Source organism: Watersipora subatra, chromosome 7 (assembly GCF_963576615.1).
Source record: "Watersipora subatra chromosome 7, tzWatSuba1.1, whole genome shotgun sequence".
NCBI classification, from domain to species: domain Eukaryota; kingdom Metazoa; phylum Bryozoa; class Gymnolaemata; order Cheilostomatida; family Watersiporidae; genus Watersipora; species Watersipora subatra.
This window is the reverse complement of record NC_088714.1, coordinates 32,244,904-32,269,542: the sequence shown is the minus strand read 5'-3', so window position 1 is coordinate 32,269,542 and position 24,639 is coordinate 32,244,904. Positions and strand designations below refer to the sequence as shown.

Genomic DNA, 24,639 nt, shown 5'->3' with positions numbered 1-24,639 from the left:
AGGAAAGAGCCATCAAGCTGTATGGAACAAGGTCAGTGTTGTTATAACATCTGCTGAAATGCAATATCACAAAGAATAAAAATACTGTATGTTTATAGACATGTTTCATCTTTATCTCTATTCCGGTCCTCGACCAGGTAAGTTCATGATTGAATTTTGTCAACAAAAAAACAATACAGTATAGCGCTTCGTTCATAACGTGTAGCCTATTTACCATAAAATTGATTTATTAATTCAGTAATTTGCGGAGGTATTCAATCTATGTTTAAAATCAAACAATTGTAAGTTGTGGCTCATATGGCTTTACCAATTAACCCGTATAAGCTAAACGCATTAAATAATTGTGAAGGTTTTAGTTAATGATTGCACACTGTAGACCTACGACCTGTATAAATTCCCATGTAGTAATGTAATATTTATTTGTACAAAATAAGCTAGAGTGTCAAAAACTTATTACCTTATTTAGTACCTTCCAGTAAATAAGTAATACAATTTTAATATGAAGTAATAAGCCAAATTGAATCGTTGAATTAGGTCTTTACCCAACTAACAATGCAGATGAAACCGTTGATCAATAGACACTATCAACGAAAAATTAAAAAACAGTGTTGCAACAAAATGATTTCACAGTGTTTCCCAGTTAAAAATTACCGCAAGTAAACACATTAAACATGTTTTCTATTTGATATTTGGAAGGACAGTCTGCGGTACAAACATTTTATGTGAATTGCCTAGCTTCATTAAAATGAGCAATTTGTTTGATGAAACTGATGAAATGTGAAACATACTGTATAAAATTTGTTTTAATACTCACTCAGGTTTTTAGTGTTTAATAACAATCCCAAAGTGCAAGGTTTAAAGGTGTTGTTCAAACATACTTGATTCGTTCTCAGTAGTTAGCAATAGAAGTCTTCATGCTCTATGCTAGTGGTTGTCAAGGGAAAGTAAGAGTACCAAGCAGCACGTCGGGAACACCGTGGATACCCGATTGATTGTGTAAAAATATGTATCCTGTTTGCTCTTACGAATAGAAGGCGTGGTTTTTAGCGCTCCACGATTCCTCTCAGTCGTTTGCGAGATATGCAAAGACTTTATCATATGTATCCGTCGCGCTGCTACATACCTGAATAATTATTGTCAGTATCTGATGCCAATACAAGCATTTCAATGAAACGATGGCTTCGCATGTTAGCTATGTTAATAGCTTTGTGGCTTTTTATTATGACAGGATATATTTTTCGCGTTTGGAGAGGGCCTACTTCTAGCGAGGTACGTTGAATAATTCGGCCATAATGGTAGACATACCGTAATTAATGCTTTATATACATTTATTTGTAAATAAGCTATAGTACGTTTGAATGAGATTGTTATATTTTTAATTGGTTTTCAGTAGCAGCATTTTCTTTACTGCAATTTGGTCACAGATGCCCTAAGCCAAAACTAAAAACAGACCTGATACACGACGTTTATGTTGTAACGAGAGTATATTTACCGGAACCAAATATTCTCTAGACTCATTGGTTTTACGTATAGGTTTCTATTGTAGGCTGTCAAGAGCACTAAAAGCAAGGTAGTGATGCAAGAGTTCGATGCAGCAGCATATATTGATGCAAAGAGAGTTGCAGACGGTGAGGATGCCTATATGTCCAATAAATTCAACCAACGGGCGAGTGACGATTTAGCTTTGGATAGGCCTGTACCTGATGTTCGCAATTCTAGGTATGGTTTTACGCATCTTCTGGTGGTTTGTTTCTTCTAAAATATTTCCAACTTTGTAAATAGCATTGGTTGTTTTGTTTTTAGTATAATTTGTGCCGTCTACCTGGGAATAAGCATAGGTTTAAAAAATTAGCTTTATGTTTTAATGAATAAAATTTAGAGCAACCTATTTCTTTATTGATGATCGTTGCGAAGAGTAAAGGAAAAGTTTTTTACAGATTTCTACTAGCTATGACATGGCATTAAATAGCAGTCAATTCTCTACTATCACCCTTGTGTATACACAGTAAATCTTCTATTATAACCCTTCTGTATACCCAGTCAGACCTCTACTATAACCTTTGTGTATACAAAGTCCAACTTAACTATAAAAACCTCATATTATTGCTCAATATTTTAATCTTTCATATATATAATTCAAAATTTATGTCATTTTCTACATTGTATTGCTCTGTGTAATTAATTACTTCAAGTATTTTTTAAAAAGCTGTAAGATGTTGGGGAATGTCGAATGAATTAAATTAATTACAGTGTATTCCTATAAGAATATTTATTCCAACACACAACAGCTTCAACATGCCAAGCAGATCTCAGAATGAATTAACTTGGTATGTAGACATTTGACAATGATAAATTTGGTAAGTAGAGGTTTTACTGTAATTAACTTTGTGTGTAGAGGTTTGAGTGTAATTAGCTTGGTATGTAGATGTTTGACTGTGGTTAACTTTCCATGTAGAGATTTGACTGTAATGCACTTGGTATGTAGAGGTTTGACTGTAATAACTTTTTATATATATGTTTGACTATAATTACATTGATATGTAGGTGTTTGACTGTACTCATTATCACCTGAGCCATTGAACTTCAGCGCGTCTTTTCATTCCTTCACTTCTGTAATTACAAAGGTCATATTTGGCTGGTTGTAGTAGCCTTGATGGTGGCTGCAATTTCTATTATAAGCTTCACCATTTTTAAGATAAAGTTTATAAGTTCTAAAATGAGTAAAGGCCTACCAGTCTGTCTATACTGTTATAGGCTCATTTAGCCAGAGAAGTGTTAGTGTATAACTTGCTAATGGAAACATCACTAGACTTCCAATTAGTAAATTATTAATCAATCATATCAGACTCGGCCAGTCCACTTCCTTGACAAGCTGTGGTTTGTTGTGACGTGCTTTAGCTACTTCCTTTAAACGCTTTTGCTATGGTTGCTGGGCTCTGCATGGTTTAAATTTGATTGCACTTGTAGGACCCGCTCAAGTTCGGCACTTACGGGCGGACTAAGTTTTCAACAAAAAATTTGTTTCACAAAAATAATTGTAACGGTTCTAAACGATGATAGATTGACGAGGAATGCACTGCACTCATAAATAGACCTGCGGGAGTTGTTTAATTCCATTGTTTCAGCTAATGTTCTGCCAGCAAATCCTTTTTTTTTCAAAAAAGAAAGTCAAAAATTTGTGCAATGAGCAAGAAGAATTGAAAGAGCTTGACGAGGCTGTAATTCAACACGTATATATGTATAATCTTTTGGTGGGCATTCATAATCATCAGCAAAACGATGTTTTTCGTTACATGCCAAAAAATGAAATGACAGAAATCAGGATTTATTTAATGAGTTGAACAAAAGTGTTTTAAAAGTTGATAATCTAATAGTATTGCGGAGGAGTCGAGATAATGAATTGAAGGTTGTAGTAACAGGAAGTTTATAAACTTAAACATGTGATGGTGGATTTAGTATGTTGTTTGTTTCTATTTGGTGTCACAAAATAGAAACGATGTTTGTCATAATTGTGGGAGGATAAATATCTATATTCTGGCATAGTTTACGCAGGATTTTGAAACCTGTAACACAAATGCAGAAATGTGTCAATTGTGACGGTAAAATGTTTAAAGATTTTGTGATGTGATTGGTGGAACTGTGGTGAGCTGAAATACGTAGTCAGTAGTACGCAAGTCTCAGTATAGATTTCTGTAAGAGGAATATCATATTTGTCACATCAACAGATTTGCTGTATGTAAACAATGTTTATCATCTGATATGCTGTTGTTTAGTTGAGGCCGGCCGCGTTATCAGCTTTATGTTTAGTTTAGTAGATCGTAGTAGTAAGCAATGATATTCTATGTTGTCTAAAGTAGCACTGTCTCACGCGCGTGAGGGACAGCGGAATAATGCTTCAGTTCCTAGATTTTAATCTCGAGGACTGGTAACCTGTTTACTGATGGTTGATCTGAAGGATTTTTAAACATTAATATTTCAAAATGTGAATCTAAGACAGTACTTCCTTATGGACACTATTCCTTGTTTTTATCTCCTGGTGCATAAATAAATAGGTTCTTTGGATTCCTATCTCTTCAGCATCTGATATGCAACTGACCTTGGGAGAAACACAGAATTTTTTATTTCGTACTCAGTGATAGGTGATTGTTTTGCGATGTATTCAGTAGCAGTATTATATTACCGAATAATTACCTGAACTTGTTAAGAATGTATTCAGTAATCTAATTACCCTGCTGTCACATTCCCGCGTAGTTTCAAGCATTTTATGTTCTGAAATTTGATAGTCATGCTCAGATATTCCAATACGGTAGTCTAAATATAGACAGCAGGACAGAGCCTACTTGTCGAGACTAACCTAACCGGTGTTAGAAATATGTTATGTTTTGGATGTACATCTAGAGAAGGTAGCGATACTTTCAATGTTTTGTCATTCATTTTGTTATTGTTTACCTGTACAACGGAAGCGGAAGACTTTGTCAGAGTTTAGTCCTACTAACTGCTAAGTATAAACTTGCAGCAGAACGTGTGAGAGGTCCGGAAAATCCACTAGATATTCTCCTGTCATACAGCCTACGACCAAAGTGATAATGGAAAAAGAAAGGGTACTGCCGGTTGAGAAATGCAATATTAGCAGTCAAATGGCACTGCAGTGCAATAGGAGAACTGCAATGGTAGCTGCAATGGTAGCTGTAATGTACTGGGTGTTATTATGTACAACAAACAGCAATAATAAAAGGAAAAGATTATATGTTTATATCACTCCCCTGCAATAGGAGAAATGCAATATTAGAAGTAAAATGGCAAGCTGCTGTGTAATATACACAGGCTGGGGGCTGTATATCATTGGTCATAGCAACCAATATCAACAAGTTGTGATATTTATCTAGATTTCTGTATTTATATCTAAAAATTATGCTGAATTTAAAAATCTAAACAGATTTTAGCTGGTTGTCATAGAAATAGATGTATATCTATAAGAAAATGTAGGCCTATTACTTAATTTTGCAGATATTAAAAATGGCTTGGCAGTACCGCGATATTGGGCACAGCCGCAGTATCATCAACAAAATCTTTAAAAAAATAATAACAGTAACATATTGCACTCCATCGGCCACTATATACTTTGATCTTGTAAATTCGAATGATTATTCTTATAACTAAATCTTATAATAATCTTATAAAATCGAATAATTATTCTTACAATTAAATATTGTAATAATCTTATAAGAATCATTAGAAAAATATCATCGCCACTTCCTTTACTTTCACTGCTTTGGACATCAGTTGGAATATCAAATTACTCATTATAAGTGTCCAAAATGTCATAGTCCAGTAGAATCGGCAAAAAGAAAATGATTACTTTTCAGTACTTCTACGTTAATTACAGAAACTTTTGGCAATTGGACAATGCCATAGATTGGTGACATGTGCACGTTTTTCTTGTGAAATGCGCACGACTTAATGGTTCTACTCTCTGTCGCACGGCCTTATCGGTGTTTCGTTGGCCGGTCTTAATTTTAATTAAAAAAGGCTTGTCAAGTTTTAATGGCGATTTTAGGCCAAATTAAACTATTTATGTATAATCCGATCAGATGGGTTAGTTTTAGGATATTGCGTCAACTTTTCAAAGACTTGGTAACATATTTAAATATGTTTATATGCGTTTTGTAGCATTATTATACTTAAACGACTCTACACAAAAATGGTTAAATTTTTTGATGAGATTTCGGTACAAGGGCTTGGTAACGGTTGTTGACGGATAATTTTTCGGGAGTTGTGTGTTCGTATGCATTTATCATAAAGCTCCCAAACAATCGCTTCGCTCGTGTTTGGTCATGGTTTGGTCATATTTAGGAGTGATCTTGAGAATTGCATTCGCTACAATCGATATCATCAAGTTGTAAGCTAGTTGCATTTGTAAAATAGCTATGAAATAGCAATTTTATAGCATATGTACATTCCCTTGGCATGCATAATCACTTGTGTATACGTTCTAGTCCATATTTATGTAAAGTAAGATTCCATACAGTGATAGTGTATCGACACCTGGGTGCGTCAGTGCCGAAGCGCTACCCTGGGCCGACAAGCAGACCATGTTTTCATAGGGCGCTATAGTAGAGTGATAGTTGTGCGACACCTTATTTCGTTGCATACTTGTGTCTGCATATAAAGCAACAGGAAAGCAAGGCCTACGGTGCCTGTCGGTCACTAAGGTCATTTTCATGGCACAAATATGGTGCATCGCACAGGTGTTTCACTTCCAAACAGCCACACTAAATCATGATGGAGTGAAAGCGACACAGCTGTTTCTATGATGGCGTTGCAGTGCCAGATGTGTCCGCTACATCATTGCTGTATGGACACTTAGCTATAATAGTCTCCATGTAGGATTGACCAGTCTAGACTTAGGCCCTTGTCATGGGAAAAATGTTAAAAGTATTGCAAGAAAAGAGATGTCTGCATTAGAACTATCTTAACAGATGACTGTTCCTAGGCATCAACCTTATATCTGTAACTGCTTGTGTAGTTTTCACCAGCGCTCGCTCATTCAGGATACAGCTAATGAGTGGCTAAACAATCGAGTGTTTTGTGTCATCTCAAGTTTCTTACGATATTGATCAGCTCAAAATCTGTCGTGTAAGTGCTTGCTTGGAAAAGCTTTTGGATCGCTGGTATCTTATTGGCTAATTTCATTATGAGTGATGAGTGCACTTTGTTTTTTGAGAGTTGCGTAAAACTTGATGCTGTTTCAATAACTTTGTATGGTGGACTAAAACAAAGGAGGTTAATGTAATTAAAAATCGTAATGGGGACTTCATTGCTCAGCGGTGTCATATCTGCTCTAACTGACTGGTAAAGCGTGAACACTACAGCCTTTGCTGAAGATTGATAGACTAAAGTATTGACATGTGGAATGATCATTTAAAGGGTTCCACCTATATCCGTGCTCTGACCTGTTGTTGGCTTTTTCGTCTTACTATCGCTGGTGAGGGGTTGACAGGTGTAATAACTAACTGCACAACTAATCCATAATATGGCAAGGCGATTGATTGGCACAAGTGGGTGGAGTGTCGGTCTAGCGAGCCGGAAGTTGTGAATTCAAATACTGTTAAAAGCAATCATTTTCCTGACCATGCATGGAAGAAGATACACATACACTTCTCTTCCTCCTAATCGTTGCTTCAGATGAACGCAGCACTTATTATAGTAAGAAGTGGGCTATTATATCAAGAAATCAGTTTGCTTTGTACACAGGTTGTTCTACACTTTTAACAAGGTTTTTCAAGTTTTCTATTTTACAAAATATGAATGTATGTAGTGATGTTATGTTATTCATGTGTCCATTTACGTTCCTTGGGCTAATGGAAAGAAAGACGGAGCCGATTGATGTTTGAATGCGTTATTCATTTTATGAGTGACAGGGTTTGTACAGCCTCGCAGCCAATTACTGCATTTCCTGTTTGTGTACCAGTCATTATTTTATAAAGGGCATGTTGTTTCAATGAAGCTTTTTATTGATGTCAGAGTGATCATTTGCAAATGTCTAGTTTTTGATTTGGTGAAAGACATTAGGGAAGTTGTATGTAGGACCAGAGGTAGGCCTACATAGACTGGGAGTCGTCATCTATTGACTGAGCCATATTCAGCGTGCCTAGTTAATAAATAGTTAGCAATATATTCAGCTATGTGTATGAAGGATTAATCACAGCATGTTGTTCATACTCTACTGTCAGTAGTCAAGGCCAAATGATTAATTTATGTTTACTAAATAAAATTGAAATGTGCGTTTTGAGTAGTTTGTATTTGTCCTCAAAAGTTCAAATTAGGAGCATTAATATTATTTATGGTATTAACGCAGGTGCTCCAGTTTGCAATACTCTACAGATGAGCTCCCTGATACCTCCGTCATTATAACATTCCACAATGAGGCTCGCTCCACCCTTCTTAGAACCATAATCAGGTAAGACCCAAAACTACTTTCAGAAAAGCCTTAGAACCATAAGTGAGTCGTAGTACCTTAGGGGTGAGCTTTAGGGACACAGTAGTAGGACCTGAGACCAAAGATGAGCCTCAAGGCTGAGGAGAGCCTTGGATAGGAGAGCTTTAGAACTACGGTTAGCCTGAGTATCATGGTAGGTAAGTCTTAGAACCACAGTAGTTGAACCCTAGGACCAAAGAAGATAAGCCTCAGGACCACAGCTGGAAAGCCTTAGTACAATGTTAGGTGACCCTTAGGACTACAATAGTTAAAGGTTGACTCGCAACAAAATTCACATTACAGTTATTTGGTATCAAAAGATTCACCATGTCTTACTCTGCTGTGTTGTAGGTGCAAAATATGTGGAAATGGGATTACAAGCTCTTAAAAGCTAAAAAACGAACAGTTAATCGCAGCCTCCACGAAAACGCCTTAGGTTGGAATCCCTTTATTTCGACGACGCACTCAACGTGGTTATTGTTTTGACAAGTGATGTTATCACGTGAAATGAAAGGCTAATAAAAGGCTGAATATAAAACTTGTCGTAGCACTAGTTTATGACAAACACTTCGGGTTTTACCGAAGACCCTGTATCAAATATAGATGCCCACTACTTCACAGTTTCATTTCAGTTTGGTCTAATCATCTAGTCGTAATCTGATCATGTGACCCATACTTCCTGCCAATTGGGGCGAACAATTTCTGCAGCATTTTCTGACTATCACAGGCGACCAACAGGCTCATCATGTCCATCAGAGGATGATATGCACTCCTTCGAGCTAAGGTTAAAAATTAAACAAATTTTTACGGTAGGTTTTGAGATATCAGTGCTCAAAGTGACAGCATTACAATGATGATGAAATAGACGCGTAAGGATAATAGACATGGTTTTATTGAACGCGTGAAGTATATTTGTGAAAATATTTCGACGAATGAGGTTGCGTGAAAGGGTAAACAGATGCCATTTTGTTCAACTACGTCCCATTTAAGCCGTTTTGGAAAGGGATTCCAACTTGCGGCGTTCTCGTGATGGCTGCGATTAACTGTTCGTTTTTGAGCTTTTAGAGCTTGTAATCTCATTCCCACATATTTGGCACCTACAGCACAGCAGAGTAAAACATGGTGAATCTTTTGATACCAAATAACTGTCATGTGAATGTTGTTGCAAACCAACCTTTAAGCCTCAAGACCACAAAAGGAAAGCCTTAGGACCATACTAGCTGAGCCTTAGGACCACTGTAGGTGCTCAGGATCACAGTAGGTGGACCTTAAAGGTGCAAACAGGCTAGGCGATATTTAGTGCATTATCGCGCTGCGTGCCGCTACTCTGCGCTAGAACTCAATCAGCGATAATGCTAGACATTCTCTCTCACAACTTTAGCGCATGCGAGATGCATTTTGATTGGTTGATTTCTCCCAGAATGCAATTCTATGGCTGATAATTTTTTGTATCGACGTTCACCAACACACAGCAACAACATTTTGCTATTTTGTTACGATTGAAACATCATCAAATTGAACCCTACATTTTTCTTATATGTACTAAGAGCACACCCAGTTCTATATGACACAACACACAAAAATTACAAAGAAACCCAATTGAAAACCAACATTTGGGAGTCAATTGTTGCGCAGGTTGACCATATTGAGAATGTTAAATATTTATTATATATTAAAAATGAAAACTACTATAAAGTAAACTATAAATAAAAATTGTAAAATATTACTATTAAAATACAAGAATTATTTTTTTCTTCTGTCTTTGTGTTGTGTACATTCCATGAAAGTTAGATAGGCCTAATAATAAAAGCGGAAGTTGTTTACGTCGTTGTCTGGAAGGTGCCATTTTGACTTGAATTTATTAACAGTTCCGAAGAAAATAATTATACTGAATTTTATTGGCAGTTTGTAAGTGTGCCCATGTATGGTTTGCCGGTGAATCGCTCAAATGTGTTCAGGCACACGCCAGCGATATCTTCGCGCTTCTCGTGGCGCACGCGATAAAATCACCTAGTGTGTTTTCACCTTGAAGCTAGTTCAATTATGCTATCCTGATGTCGCTGAAATATTCACATCATTAATATCTGAAAACAATAGTATTCATGTAATCTGATACCAAATGGTTTATCAAGTGTTTATAGAGCATCCAAATCTCATGCGGTGTTAATGTGGTGTTACATGAGATGATAACTCCCTATCTAATATGTTAGTTGTCATTTCATCTTAGTCTTACTATTCATTTTCTTTTTACTAAAATATGCTACTATTATTATTGCTAGTAAGTATTATGATCTGCTGTCATCAGAGTTATATTAAATTGTTGTTGTATCCTGCTGACAGAGAAACCCTTTAGTTGGGTTGTTCATCAGTAAATTTACATTAGTTTTTGAGATTGCAATACATTTGGGCAGCTGGTTGCCTAGACACAGATGTTCAATAACGCCCAACATTGACATCTAACCTTAAATTTCAGTGTCCTGAACAGGAGTCCAGCTTCTCTCATAAAGGAGATCATACTAGTAGATGACTACAGTGATGATCGTAAGTGCATCTAATTGGGATTTGTCTTCTACTTTTTTAGTATGCTTTTGAACTCTATAAATACTTGAAACTATGATTGCTCAGTCATTCATGAAATCGCATTGCTGATGTTAGGCTGATGTTAGTAGGTTAGAGCAGTCAATTTCGACTATCAGGTGTGGATTGGCTAGAATAGTAGCGAAGTTTGTTTTTCCTTGCTATTTTTTCGGCCTTTTTTTTTCTTGAACTCTACTGCTTTTATGATACAAATACATTATTACTAGTACCCAGCCAATTCAGTGCGCTGTAAGTGATTGTCAGGTGTACCGATAAAGTGCAGAGAATAAGTATGTGTATAATTATTCTGAAATTCCTTTATGTGGTTGATTGGCGCAGTTGTTAGTGTTGGTCCACTATGCCGAAAATTGCGAGTTGGAAGTATGTTGCAATCTTTTTCCCTACATTCAGCTGTGGCTTCAAATGCACAGAAACAACTTTTATCATAGTAGAGATTTATAGTGTGGGGGTCATTAGGCGAAATATATTTATTGCAGATATTAAATGTGAGATATTCTTACGAAAAATCTCTTTATAAGAATAATTCCTAGAGTACTTAGTTTGATTTTTACTCTATTGGAGTTTCGCCCTCTTTTTTGTAATAGCAAATACATTTTTTAAGTGGTTTCAGCTCTTTCCATAGCTCTAATGATGATAAAGTTTTGGTGAGTTCTTGACACCCGCCCCACCATCTTCAGCTTCTATTAATCACTATTTAGGTTCTCAGGCTGCACTAATCTAAAATATAAACTGCCTTGCACTAATTATGTTATGCATATGACTATTTTGTTGCATTTTGATAAAAAAAACTCTTGAATATAGAAATTTTTTTTATAAAATATAGAAAATTTTGATAATAGCATTAATAATTTGTCTTTATTCTGTTCTGTGCGTCTTTAAAATAGGTTTTCACTAGCCTATCTACACCATTTAGGCATACATATTTATAGTTTGAAGTTGTTTTTTACAGAAAGGTTTACTTGAACAAATATTCATCAAAGTAACTCTGCCTTTAATATTTTCTAGATATGTTACCGGTTGCTTTTTTGTTATTGATAGGGTTAGGTTACTATTATTATTATTATTGGTAGGGTTAGGTAAATTACCCTGTTTCACTTACAAAATGAGTTTTTGTATTTGGTCTGCTTTTTTACTTGGGTGTGCCTTGCTTTGCCTAAGATTTATCATCGCGTGTATATTGGCTCACGAGATCGATTCGATGTGCTCATTACAGCGGAAGACGGTCATGCTTTGGCTAGTATTAACAAAGTTACAGTCATTAGAAATGCAAAAAGAGAGGGCCTTATGAGGTCAAGGGTGAAGGGTGCTGACGCAGCAACCGGGACGGTGTTGACCTTTCTCGACAGTCACTGCGAATGCAACGAACAGTGGCTTGAGCCTCTTTTACACCGAATACATGAGGTGAGCCTTTCTCGTAACCATAGTTGGCCTTAGGGTCAGTTCCAATTGGTTACTTCCTGGTCAGATTCACATGCACTACGTTTCCATTCTTCGAATGGGTTTCGGAGTTGTCGCTTGCAGACAGAATCACGCCTTAGCGCTTTTTATGGTTCGGGGTCGCACTATAGATCTTTTCAAGATTTGTGATGTATCCTTCTAACAAAACTTGTTAAAGAAGACTCACTGTCAGGTCAAGGTCACTTTTAAATTCATGTGTTGTCAATTAGTTGCACTAAAAAGTTATTATTTCGTCATCCTCATCCAGCAACCCATCCTTGGAATGTAAATGTTAATGTAAGGACAGAAAGTCAACCAGAATAGGTAGTGAGTAGCGGTTGTAGGTTTTTGTAGCAGAGACCTGCATGGAATTTTATTTTACTTCTTCTGGGAAGAGCTTAGCCAAGTATTATCGATTTGGATCCATCAGCAGGGAGCGTTTTTATGATCTCAAAGATACCACCAATACCTTCACACTAATCTAGTGAAACGGCATCAAATGCGTTTGGATTTTACCGTTTACATGATTCGTAGAGGAAGCAATTCCGAATCTATTCACAGCATGGAAAATTCGTGAGGGAGAGATTTACATACATGTAGTATTGATTTTGCTACCTTGTCTCCTGTGAGTATTTACTAGCAGTTGTATATCAAGGTACTAGTAAGTACACTTCAGAATGCTGCTCATGAACATTGCATTGCCTTCCGTGACAATGCAATGTTTCTCTCAGCAAGGACTTGGTTGGCCTAGAGATGATCACAGATTCATTCAATGAAATGTGTTACACTGGTATACTTTAGGTTTGACACTAGACACTTGACACTTAATAAAGTGTGTTACACTGGTATACTCTAGGTTTGACACTAGACACTTGACACTTAATGAAGTGTGTTACACTGATATACTCTAGGTTTGACACTAGACACTTGACACTTAATGAAGTGTGTTACACTGGTATACTCTAGGCTAGACACTTGACACTTAATGAAGTGTGTTACACTGGTATACTCTAGGTTTGACACTAAACACTTGACATTTAATGAAGTGTGTTACACTGATATACTCTAGGTTTGACACTAGACACTTGACACTTAATGAAGTGTGTTACACTGGTATACTCTAGGCTTGACACTTAACACTTAGAAACTTGATAACTTAAAATATGTTTGCCTTGGCATGTATACCTCAAGGATTAATAAGTATGTTTTTTTTTAAATGCTTCTGCTAACTCAGCAAAGAGGAGATGATGATGTAAGCATTTAGAAAAAGCCTTCCTTATATTTATTCTTCGAATTTAAAACTTGAAATAAACAAACCACAGTAAAGAAGACAAATTTTTACTTACCAATTTTTTGTATAGTTCTACATAATGCATTAGTTTTAATTCTATGTGCAATTACTTGAAATATTTATTATTATTGTTTTATAAGTATTGACTAAAGCAAAGTGTAATATTTTGGTTGAAAAGATTATTCCGACATGTGATGGTTTTAACATGAAAAGCAAATATCAGAACATGCTAAGATTGTATGTCAAAGTTTGTCTGTACAGTAATACTTCAACTTACGAGTGCTCCAACGTACGAGAAACTTGAGATACGAGCCAGCTTTCAAGCAAGTTTTAGCACTAACATACGAGCCATGTTTGAGATACGAGCACTTGAGTCAGTTGCCAAGTATGCCGGAAGTGTTTTATGAGAACAGAATCACTCTGTATTTTCCAACTGCTCAGGTTATACTTTTGTACCGTGTTTTTGTGCGCGATTTCCACTGCAGAATTATGTGAATTAAAAGTACTGTGCGTAGACCAAAAGTTTGTCAGTCAAATGAAAGATAATGCAAAGACTAAGCAAATGATAACAATTGATATTAAACGAAAAATTATTAAAAAATATGCGAAATGTGTATGCGTGATTGAGCTAGCTCGGCAATATGACAGAAATACATTCATAATTATCAAACAAAAGGATTATATTCAGGGCATTTAGTTCGCAAAAGGACTAACCATAGTTTCTAAACGGCGCAGCGATCTTCACGACTGCTGATGGCATTGGACAAACAATTGGCCGGTGACAGCGTAACTGAAACGATGCTATGTGAAAAGGCCGGCGCTATCTATCCAAACTGTTTAATAGACATTCGGACAAGTTGGCTAGTGGTCGTGCATTAACCATTTGTGACGACACCTGTGTTCGTCCTAATCGCAACATGTTGCAAGGGCGACAAAGGCAAACGTCCTTAGATAGGTTTATCTTAAAACGGCCGGCTAGTCGTGAAAGCGAAAAAAAGGAAAGATTTCTCGCTAACCAGTGAGAAATTTCAAACTATGAACGCCGAAGAAATTTTAATTACGTTTAGTTGAAAATGAAAGTTTGCTTTTAGGTTTGCTTCTAAGTTTGTCTTTTAACACTTTGATAAAATCCAAATTTATCAAAGTCAACTGTTGTAACGAAGGATAACTTGTATCTCCCTCCCTGGCAAATGCGAGTGTTAACTGCTTTTGTATGTATTTAATTTTACATTTTAATTAATCACATTTCCTTGCATTATTTTTTATTTGTTGCTTTTTGAAAGCATGTAGTACGTAAGGACAATAACCAACATGTTCTTTCTGTTACAATATCTTGTTTTGAGTGTTTTATTTGCTTTTTTAGAGTATGGAAACCAATCAATATATATTTAATTGTTCTATATATAAATAAATTGCACCAACATGCGAGTAAATTGACATACGAGCTCAGTCTCGGAACGCATTAAGCTCGTAAGTTGAAGTATGACTGTACCATTAGATGAAAAGCATTTGTTGCTAGTTGGCTCACACTTGGAAGTAAAATATAGATTATGAACACTAATAAGAAAGGGTGTCGAGCTTGGAAACTAGTTGAGATGTGTAAGTTATAAGGTCTTTATCTTTGTGGTATTTGCCTTTGGAATCGTTTTTCCTTGTTTAATAATCGGATTATCTTTGACTTTTCATTTCTTAGCTGAAAACTCTGTACAGCTCTCCAGTTTATCAAGCTTGTTGGTAATACATCTTTCTCTTCACATTCAGAGTAAGAAAGCGGTTGTCTCTCCTGTGATAGATGTCATAAACATGGATAACTTTGACTATGTGGCTGCTGCCAGCAATCTCAAAGGAGGGTTTGACTGGAATCTTGTTTTTAAATGGGACTCTATGTCAGCGGAAGAGATTGCTGCCAGATCAAGTAATCCTATCGCCCCGATAAGGTTTGTATTTCATGTTTTAGTTTAAATTTCATCAGTATCTTCATACGCAATCTTTCAAGAAATTTTGCAATTCTTATGTGGGAATAATGTAATATATTGAAAAATATTTTTTACAAATTTAGGCCACATTTTATAAAAATTAGTAATTGAAAGTAGAGGCTTGACTGTGTCAAGTTGAAAGTTTGAGGAGTTTTTACTATAAATGGTTGATGACTCTTTTCGGATTGGTCACTATGTTTTTCTGTAGAACACCGATGATAGCTGGCGGTCTGTTTAGTATCGATAGGAGCTGGTTCAATGAAGTTGGCAAGTATGACATGCAGATGGAAGTCTGGGGTGGAGAGAACCTCGAGATCTCCTTCCGTGTCTGGCAATGTCATGGCAGCCTTGAAATCATTCCCTGCAGCAGGGTCGGGCATGTCTTCAGGAAACAGCATCCCTACACATTCCCTGGCGGCAGTGGTCGTGTCTTTGCTAAGTATGTCTTATAATATGGAGCATGCCTTATAATATAATATGCCTGACACGGTTAATGGTTAACTTCATTAGCCATCAACCTCATCCTTAATGGTTGGATGAGCTGTTTCTTAAAAAGTGAAACCAAACATATTTATTTGTTTGGTTAAGCTTCATGAATGTATAGGAGGTTCTAGTGTTTAGTCTGCAGTTGTATTGTACCTACTAGTAGTGTCTCCATGATTACTGTAATGATATCATTGTAGTTGATAGCTAGAAATCGCAACTACATTATTTGATTTATCCTAAAATCTATGCTGGTCTGAGGTTGGCTACCCACATAGCACAACAGAGTCCTTGAAAATTTATATGTTCTTCTTATAACTGTTAATTCTTCCATCAGCAGTTGAGAAGCTGCCTCTCTAAATTCAACAGAATCTGTGTTTATTGGTTGGGAGTTGGATGACTTGTTTTAATCACTATTTGTATTATATTTCTTGTTACGCTTGTTACAATGCAGTACAACAGACTAGCTTATGTATCCCTACGCAATGGCCAGTGTTTGAAGCTACTTATGAATTGGTTTGCTGATGTTAGTTTTCAGGCTATGTGTGCCAGTTTTGTTTCATACTAGGTTTAGGCTGTGGTCGCAAGTAAACTCAAGTTGTTGTACACTGCTACATGTACATCAACTCTCAGGTTGATGTACACATAGCAGTGTACATCAACTGGTGCGTTGATGTACACTGCTATTGGACAATTAGGTTTGAAGGTGGGACTGTAGCACAGTCTTAAGAGTATACCAGCAGTCTTATGAGTAGTTATTCTGTTTGCTAGAAATACAAGGAGGGCTGCCGAAGTCTGGATGGACGACTACAAGGAGCACTACTACAAGGCTGTACCCTCTGCTAAGCATGTACCTTTTGGAAAGTACGTGTACTACATCATTCTTCGTATGTCTCTTATGTAGATAAGGTGTCATCTGCACTTCTGACTACAACCAAATTTGTCTATAGTTGTATTTTTAGATTGAGCACTAGCACTATGATACGTGAAGTTTGTTGTAAAATTATTAGCTCGTTAGTGTGCAGTGTGTGTATAGTTTTTGTAGTTGTAGAGAATAAAAATTATAGAGTCACCTGTTTGAGGTCAAATAAGATTGCAAATAAATAAATTTGGTTGGATGTGTGACGTTTCGTCTTTATGATTTCATTTGCAACCGACTAATTTTTGTGCGATTTACACTAACTACCTAACACTCACTCACTAGAAAATGCATTCTTTTATTAGAACATAACAATTCAGATTGGCAGAATTAAATGTTAATAATATTGAAAGGTAAATAATTGTTTTTAGAATTTGGTTTGTGCAGTCCTTTACCTTCTTACCTTTTCTGACTCTGCATCTTCACTTCTAGAGTCAACAGAAAACTCATCGCGGTCGATCTAGTTTGAAGCCGCCATGATGTTTTATGGTTTATGTTGATGTCAACATAGCTTTAGTATTTTGATTATAATTATTGCAGAATATTTCATTGAGACAAAGTTTTGATTTTGACGGGATTAGTCAAATTTTATTTTACATAATAATCTAAATTTTTCTTTCATAACTTAGAAATGACAATACTTGGAATGGCTAAAGTTTCAAGGTGAGATAACTCATGTTGGTAGCCTAGCAACGATCACAATACACGATTATACTCACAATGGTTGCGAATGATTTGAAACAGCTGTACTGTTATCATAGCATTGCGAGAGAAGAGATATACCTGACACACATTCTCACAGCTGTGATGTTGTCCAATCTTGGTTGAAGGAGACATACATGTTGGCTTGTATAAGGCAAATGTTCAGTTGTTTAAGGACAGTGGAAGGAGAGATACATATCTGTCATGTATAATACAGCCTTACAGTTGTCTAAGCATGGCTGAAGGAGAGATATGTCCTATCTTATCCAAACATCTCTCAAACATCTTCCGCAGCCCACCTTGTACTTCTAGTAAATAGAAGAACTACTTTGAGGTTGCCTTGCTTTTAATAATGTCACTAAGTTGTTTGGCAGCTGCTGAGAGATGAACTCAACAGGAGAAACTGATCAACATTCTGGTGCAGTGACATGAGCTTATATCTGTACTCAATTTTTACCTGTATTGACTTGAGTCAAGCTTCTAGTAATGGCTGAGGCCTATAAACTGAAGTCGGGTTTGGTATGCCCTCTGGTTTTTGGAGTTGCCTTATCAATGGTGGAAATGTCTGCACATAGCGATGTAATCAATGTTGGTGCTATAGTTGCTATTATTATTTCAGCATAATGGAAAGGAAAAAGCTGAGAGAGCGATTGAAGTGTAAATCCTTTGAGTGGTTCATTGTCAACATATACCCAGAGCTAAAGTAAGTGCTTGCATGCTCACTGGAAACATGCGCTCACAATAAAGCTGTTTATATCGGCAGCGGTCGCTCTGGCTGTTTTGAAGCTCACACGACACTACTAGAGTAGCATTCATTGTCCATGATTAACACATTGATTAAGAACAGAGTCTTGTCGACTGATGTTTTGCTCCTACTGTGATAAACACCAATAAAATTAAATTTTACTTAGTTTCTTTAGTCAGTGCAGACTGAAATTTTCAGACACCTGGTATAAAATGGAGTTTCGATTGTGTTTCAAATAATGTTTTTCTAAAGCTCTTCATTACAAAATTGCTTTCAACCAAAAAATTTTATTAGCTTCAAAGCAATTTCTGCGAGCTTTTTTCCTTTCTTTTGCGAAAGAACATTATGGATGGTTTAAAAAAATTATTTGAAACAATCAAATCATCATTTTATACCAGATGTTAGAAGATTTCTTAGTTTGCCTTGGCTATAGGTACTTTTCATAAACATTTGTGTGATAATTCTAATGTCAATAGTGCTATCACTATGTTATTTTTGTATCCTTAGAACGATTTTAAAAGAATATATATCTTTGAGTTATATTGATGGCAAAATTCGCATTTCATGTATATTCACAAGTAGGATGTAGTACGGCATTCCAAGTTGTTTGTCTATGTTAGAGTTTTGTCAGGTGTGGTATAGGCTAGATAGAGAGTTTAATTGGCTACCTCTATGGAGTGAATAAGATTTGTCTTTTTTGATTGCTAAGCTTTGAGTGTGCTGGTTGTGGATGCTAGTGGTTTCTGCTTTCTGATTGCTCCACCTGATGACTACGACATCAAAACCGGGCACATTTTATAATTTGTGTATTTTTTGCTTTTAGCTAATTGTATTTTGATAAGTCTGTACTTATATACAACAATTACTGTATATATGTCAAATAGTGTTAAGTGGTATTTGTCTTATCTATATTAAAGTTGAAATTACTGCTAGTGTTTTATTTTTAGTGTTGTGAAGAAAACTAACCTTATCAATGGGAAATCTTTGTGGTTTTTTAATGTTTTTTTTGTCGGTCAACATTCCTTCAGCTCTCCATAGTTCGATGGAGCTCAAGCTTTTTATAAAGCAGTAGTTATGACATATTTTAGTGTTATGGAAAACACTTAATTCTAAGCATCACAGACCAGAAATCTGCAATCATCATGTATCAAATAGTAGCAGATTGTTCATGTTGATAAAAAACAAGTTTTCATCGGTTTCTATTCAGTTCATAATTATTTGCATAAGGAGTTCTGTTTTGTTAAGGTTTTATCTGAATATTTTATTATTCTAATTAAAATTCTAGCAAACGAGTTTATGCATATATTGCCAAACTACTTGGTGCAACAATGACTACTCTCAAAAGCTTTTTAAAGACTAGTAAATATGTGTCTAATAGTGTAGAAAACCATTTTTCTGGTTCTATCGAAGTGATACCGTAATACCTCTATGGAAATCAATGGTTCAATGCATAATAGTATCCAAATATAACATGTTATCTGGATAACGTAATTTTTGTGCCACCAAAATGGAACCTTTTAGTGAAGAGACTTCTAGTCATTTATCAAAAAGCAAATGCCACTAATGTGATTACAACTTGATAAGTTTGGTTCTTATCAAGGTGTAATCAGCTGATTCAGAAATGGGTGCCCTTTATCTTACGCTCGCTTGGTGACAGGTGATTACAGGTGATTACAGGTGATTCGGGTTGATCTGTTGCAGACAAAAGATTAGGAAGCAGTGATTTGGGGCCAGTTCTTCCACTTTATCAGCTCTATCTCGACTAACTATCAGAAGTCGCTCTCTCATGCACTATCAGCTGATTTATCCGCTCTCATTTGCCTTGTTAATTCACTTATCGCTGTGCAGCAGCATGTGTGTATTTCATTGCATCCTACTTCCTGTTATTTTGTAGCGTAAACAAACCGCTCAGGTTGTATTACATAAAATATGCTAGTCGTACTTGGTTCTATGTTTCTTTTTTTATTTCACAGAAAGTCGGCAAAAATCACTTTTGGAAATGTTTTGGTGTATTAGTAGAAGAGAATTTCTAGCTTTTCTGATTCAATCACCGAGTCATGTGATGTCTTCCAAGAATAGCTATGTAGTGAAAAGCCTATGTATAGTTAGGGAAAGCAAGTTTTGTAAAGAGAACTAATTTTTTATTTAGTTTAAGGAGATTTTTGCTTCAGAAATATTCTCCATTTCAATTTTAGATTGTTGCAATTTTTCCTTTGTTCAACCATTTTTGGTGCTAGCTGCTTTCCACGCGTGAAACATTTGTTATTGATTTGAATTTTGATTAACATATCATAGATACATAGATATTTGTAGTTTTATTGTATGATGAGCATACATGAAGGCCTTTCTCTCTGTTGCCCTCACATCTGTACATAAGATATTTATTTTGTGAATGCGATCTCCAAGCGTAGTCTTATCGGTTAATAAACCTTTATGAAGTTATCTGTTCTTGTCTCCTCTGAGCGGCATTCGGTAATGTTTTTAAAATTTTGTTGACTGCACCGATTTTATGTATATCATGAATGAATTTATTGTCTATTTTGTAAGAAACCTATTTTAATCATAGGTGGGCAGGCGCAATAATATTGTACAGTATTTGACCCATCCATGCATCTGCACCTCGATATTTCATACTTTGCATAGAAAGGCTTACTGGCGTTACTTTCCTGTGAAGTCAAATACCAGTGCAAAAAGGTGTTGACAACTTCCAAGATAAAGCTTTTCAAATTGACAAAAGATCAACTAACAGGGAGAAATTTGATTGATCTGTAGCTACAGATCACTGTAGCCCTTATAACTTATAAGGGCTACAGTGATAACCCTAAACCCTATCAATGCCATAGTGATCTGTAGATACAGATCACTACGGTTAACTAAAGTTATAAGGAAATCATCAAAAGCTGCCCATTAGCAATTGTTTTCTTTGTGATGAAACTCGTTTCTCTAGGGTAAGGGTATTTTCAATCCTAGGTTTGTCGTATGATCATCCTTTAATTTAAAAAAACATGTTTTATATCTTTTGTTAGAAAAAGCAAAACTAACATACAGTAATTGTATTAGCAATATGGTTATAGCAAATTAGCTTATGGCTTGGAATTCTTTGGTTCCTGCCAAATAATAGGATCTGGTTGTCTAACCTGTCATAGTGAAGCATTTGTAAACTGGCTATACTGTCAGTAAAACAGCAATTGGCTGAGTATAAAATACTGCACTATGATTCCAAAAATCTATTTATAAGTGCTTAACCTAAGAAGCTAAAATAGCCTGTGTAACTTGATGATAGTCCCAGAGTATATATTGTGTAGTAAAATGTGTTAGGGAGGAGATGGAGGAAGTTGGCATGCTGACCCAAACTGGGCGCGAATGTGTTGAAAGAGGTGGCGACTCCCAGCTAGTACTCAGAGACTGTGAAACTGGTAAGCGATAACTGTTTACTCGAGTTTTTTTCATTACCATTGTTTATGATAAATAGTAAACATCCAACAAATTAATTTTATTATAACTAGTAAAACTTTTCATGCGTTTTTATTAGAACAGTAAGTTGTTAAAATGGCACTAGCTAAAGTCTTTTCACACCCGTTAGACAACTAGCATGGCTTTTATCACTTTCCAAAGTAAATAAACCGAGACAAATACTAAAAAGTCAAGCATAATATTTTTTTATCTTGCCCTAGTGAAAGCATTTTGTACTTCAGTCAGCAAACCAATTGAACCTTTAAACTTGAAGCTTGCAACTGTATTCTTACAATTGTAGGGGATTATTCACCTCAGAGTTGGATGTACAACAAGAACTTTCAAATGATGCTAGAAGGCAGGTGCATGTCGATAGGAGACGAGTACAAGGTTCCTGTCCCTATCGTGGAGGAGTGTGATGAGGAATCGGACTACCAGGTCAGTTACCATGGTGACAAGCTCATCGCTTTACATGTCACTGAGTATTACTTCATATAAGAGATGATATAATACTTCATCTCTGATATGAAGTAATCGTATGAGAGAACGATTACTTCATATTAGAGAGAGTGGTAGGTGGAATGTAAGCCTAGACTACAGAGTAAATCTTTTGGTGATATCATAATTTAATCATTTATATGCAGTTCACTCAACTAAGGTTCATTTTGCTCATTCATTTACTGTCAATATATACCATCATCAGATTTACCAAGTCAATTGTGCATTCTAGAAGGAGTTGTCTGTCTATGCGCTGCACATGGTACCATGAATCATGATAAATCTCAATTTTTGTCTGTCTGCGTGTCCAGTTATAGCGATTAAGGAATTAAAAATTTGCTGCACGCTGAATTTGAACTCAGAACCTCCAGTTCTGCAAAAAGGCATTTATCTGATCACTTCTGTCCAACTGGCTATGATATGGAATAAATTGGGCACATACTTATTACACATGCCAATCTTATATGGCTTCACGCATAACACTGCAGCTAATGTTATGCATGAAGCCATACTAAAGAAAAATGTGTGCCCGTACGGAAAAAGTGCTTAAGCTCACATGGCCAACAAGACTATTGCAATCAGTATAGATCTGTGGTTGGCATTGCAGCCAGTAAACTAAGAATTTCATAGAAATAAATACAGTGCACAGAAATAAACACCGGCACAGAAATAAACACGGTACACAGAAATAAACACGCTACACAGAAATAAACACTGTACACAGAAATAAACACAGTACACAGAAATAAACACAGTACGCAGAAAGAAACACAGTGCACAGAAATAAACACGGTACACAGAAATAAACATAGTACACAGAAATAAACATGATTCACAGAAATAAACACGCTACACAGAAATAAACATGGTACACGGAAATAAACACTGTACACAGAAATAAACACAGTACACAGAAATAAACACAGTACACAGAAAGAAACACAGTGCACAGAAATAAACACAGTACACAGAGCGAAACACAGTGCACAGAAATATACAAAATACCTTCATTAAAAGTTAGAATAGCAAATGTACATGATGAGTAAAAATTAATTTTTTGTGCAAACAATCTTTTATTATCCATCCAACGCCAAGCATTAATCTAGTATCTGCTTTAAAATAGACAATCATGTCAAAAAAATTTATGTTATTGTTATTTTTTGACTTAAACTATAAAGACCCTATAATTGCAAGTCGGCACACTTTTTCCTAGACCTAAATCAATGTCAAATTTAGCAGAATAAGCATAGATGATGCTATTCTCGGAGTCTATGCCTTAGACTTGCACAGTCATAAATGTCTGCTGAGTAACTTCCATAACCAGTCAACTGTTTCTTTATGTAGAAATGGACAATGGACAAGAATACCGGTTTTCTGCGCCATCTTGACCTTGACCTGTGTCTGAATAAACTCTCCGAGACAGGACTTGGCCTTACTGAGTGTGATCCAGACAATCACAGTATGACCTGGTTTCTTATTAGTCCTGAAGTCAGCAAGATATGAGACAGTCTATCAGGCATTATACAGGGTCAAAACAAACTATAGATTTTATTATTATAGCTTTTTATGAGAGACCGTTTTATAGGTCTGTTTCTTCCGTGTAATAGAAATTTGCTGTTTTTATAATTACTGCAGTGTACATCATAAAGTATTTGCAAGAGTAAGAGTATTTGCAAAACAAGATTTCATTGGCCATTATGCAGAATAAGAAATCAAATTGTGTGTTAGTTTTACTTATGAGATTCTATTATTTCCATTTAATAAATTTTTATGTCAACAACAGCAAAATATAAAATGAGGAAAGTAAAAGATGCACAAAAATTTATTTACGTATTAAAAGGAATATGTAAATGTTCATGATAGGTATCTAAGCTGTTGTATGTGAGTGTTTGTGTGCACATGTGAGTGTGCGCTTGTTTGTGTGTGTTACACACAAAAGTGATAATTGAATAAATAGTTGATTCACGATTCTACTAAGGATCACTCTGAACTAATCTGATAGGGCATATGACTTCCCTTTGCATCAAGTCAAAAACCTACATATCATTGGGTAAAGTTAGGGTGCAGCTGATTTCAAATAAAATTGAGTTCTTTTTGTGGCCAGTGGAACTTGCATCAGTTTTTCTTTCCGATGGTATATTTGAGTAGCACTTACTTTATAAAAATGAGTGTCCAGAATGTATACTTCTATTTATGCATCGGGAACAAGGTTCTTGTCAATTCAAGTTTCCAATTACAATTCATTTTTTCATGATGTGGCACCTAAAGTAGTTATTAAAATTAATGTTTTTTTATGCCACTAGCTTTTTGTAAGTACTTTGCATTTTACTCATTTCAAACTTTCTCAGCGATTCCTCCTGTTGTGCCATTTATACTACTACTGTGGTTATAGTAGTTGACTGTAGGGGGCATTAGTTAGCTCTCACTTTTTTACGCTAATTTATTTTGATTATAAAAATATAGATGAACTACTGAAAACTCAAGCATTTCGCGTAAATGAAGCCAGTAATTACATTAACAGATGATTTTTTCAGTGTTTATGTGAATAGGAGAGAGGCT

At 35.8% G+C, this 24,639-nt stretch overlaps 1 protein-coding gene across 1 annotated transcript; it reads left to right on the top strand.

Moving 5' to 3' along the window:
* The first annotated feature begins 1,081 nt into the window (after positions 1-1,081).
* LOC137400272 (polypeptide N-acetylgalactosaminyltransferase 2-like) lies at positions 1,082-24,425 on the top strand. Its single transcript, XM_068086601.1, has 12 exons — positions 1,082-1,269; positions 1,547-1,719; positions 7,859-7,960; positions 10,452-10,519; positions 11,790-11,977; positions 15,066-15,241; positions 15,489-15,719; positions 16,535-16,627; positions 18,004-18,087; positions 21,448-21,545; positions 21,884-22,020; positions 23,425-24,425. Exons 1-12 carry the CDS (start codon positions 1,168-1,170, stop codon positions 23,581-23,583), a joined length of 1,611 nt encoding a protein of 536 aa, XP_067942702.1. The 5' UTR covers positions 1,082-1,167; the 3' UTR covers positions 23,584-24,425.
* The last annotated feature ends 214 nt before the right edge of the window (positions 24,426-24,639 follow it).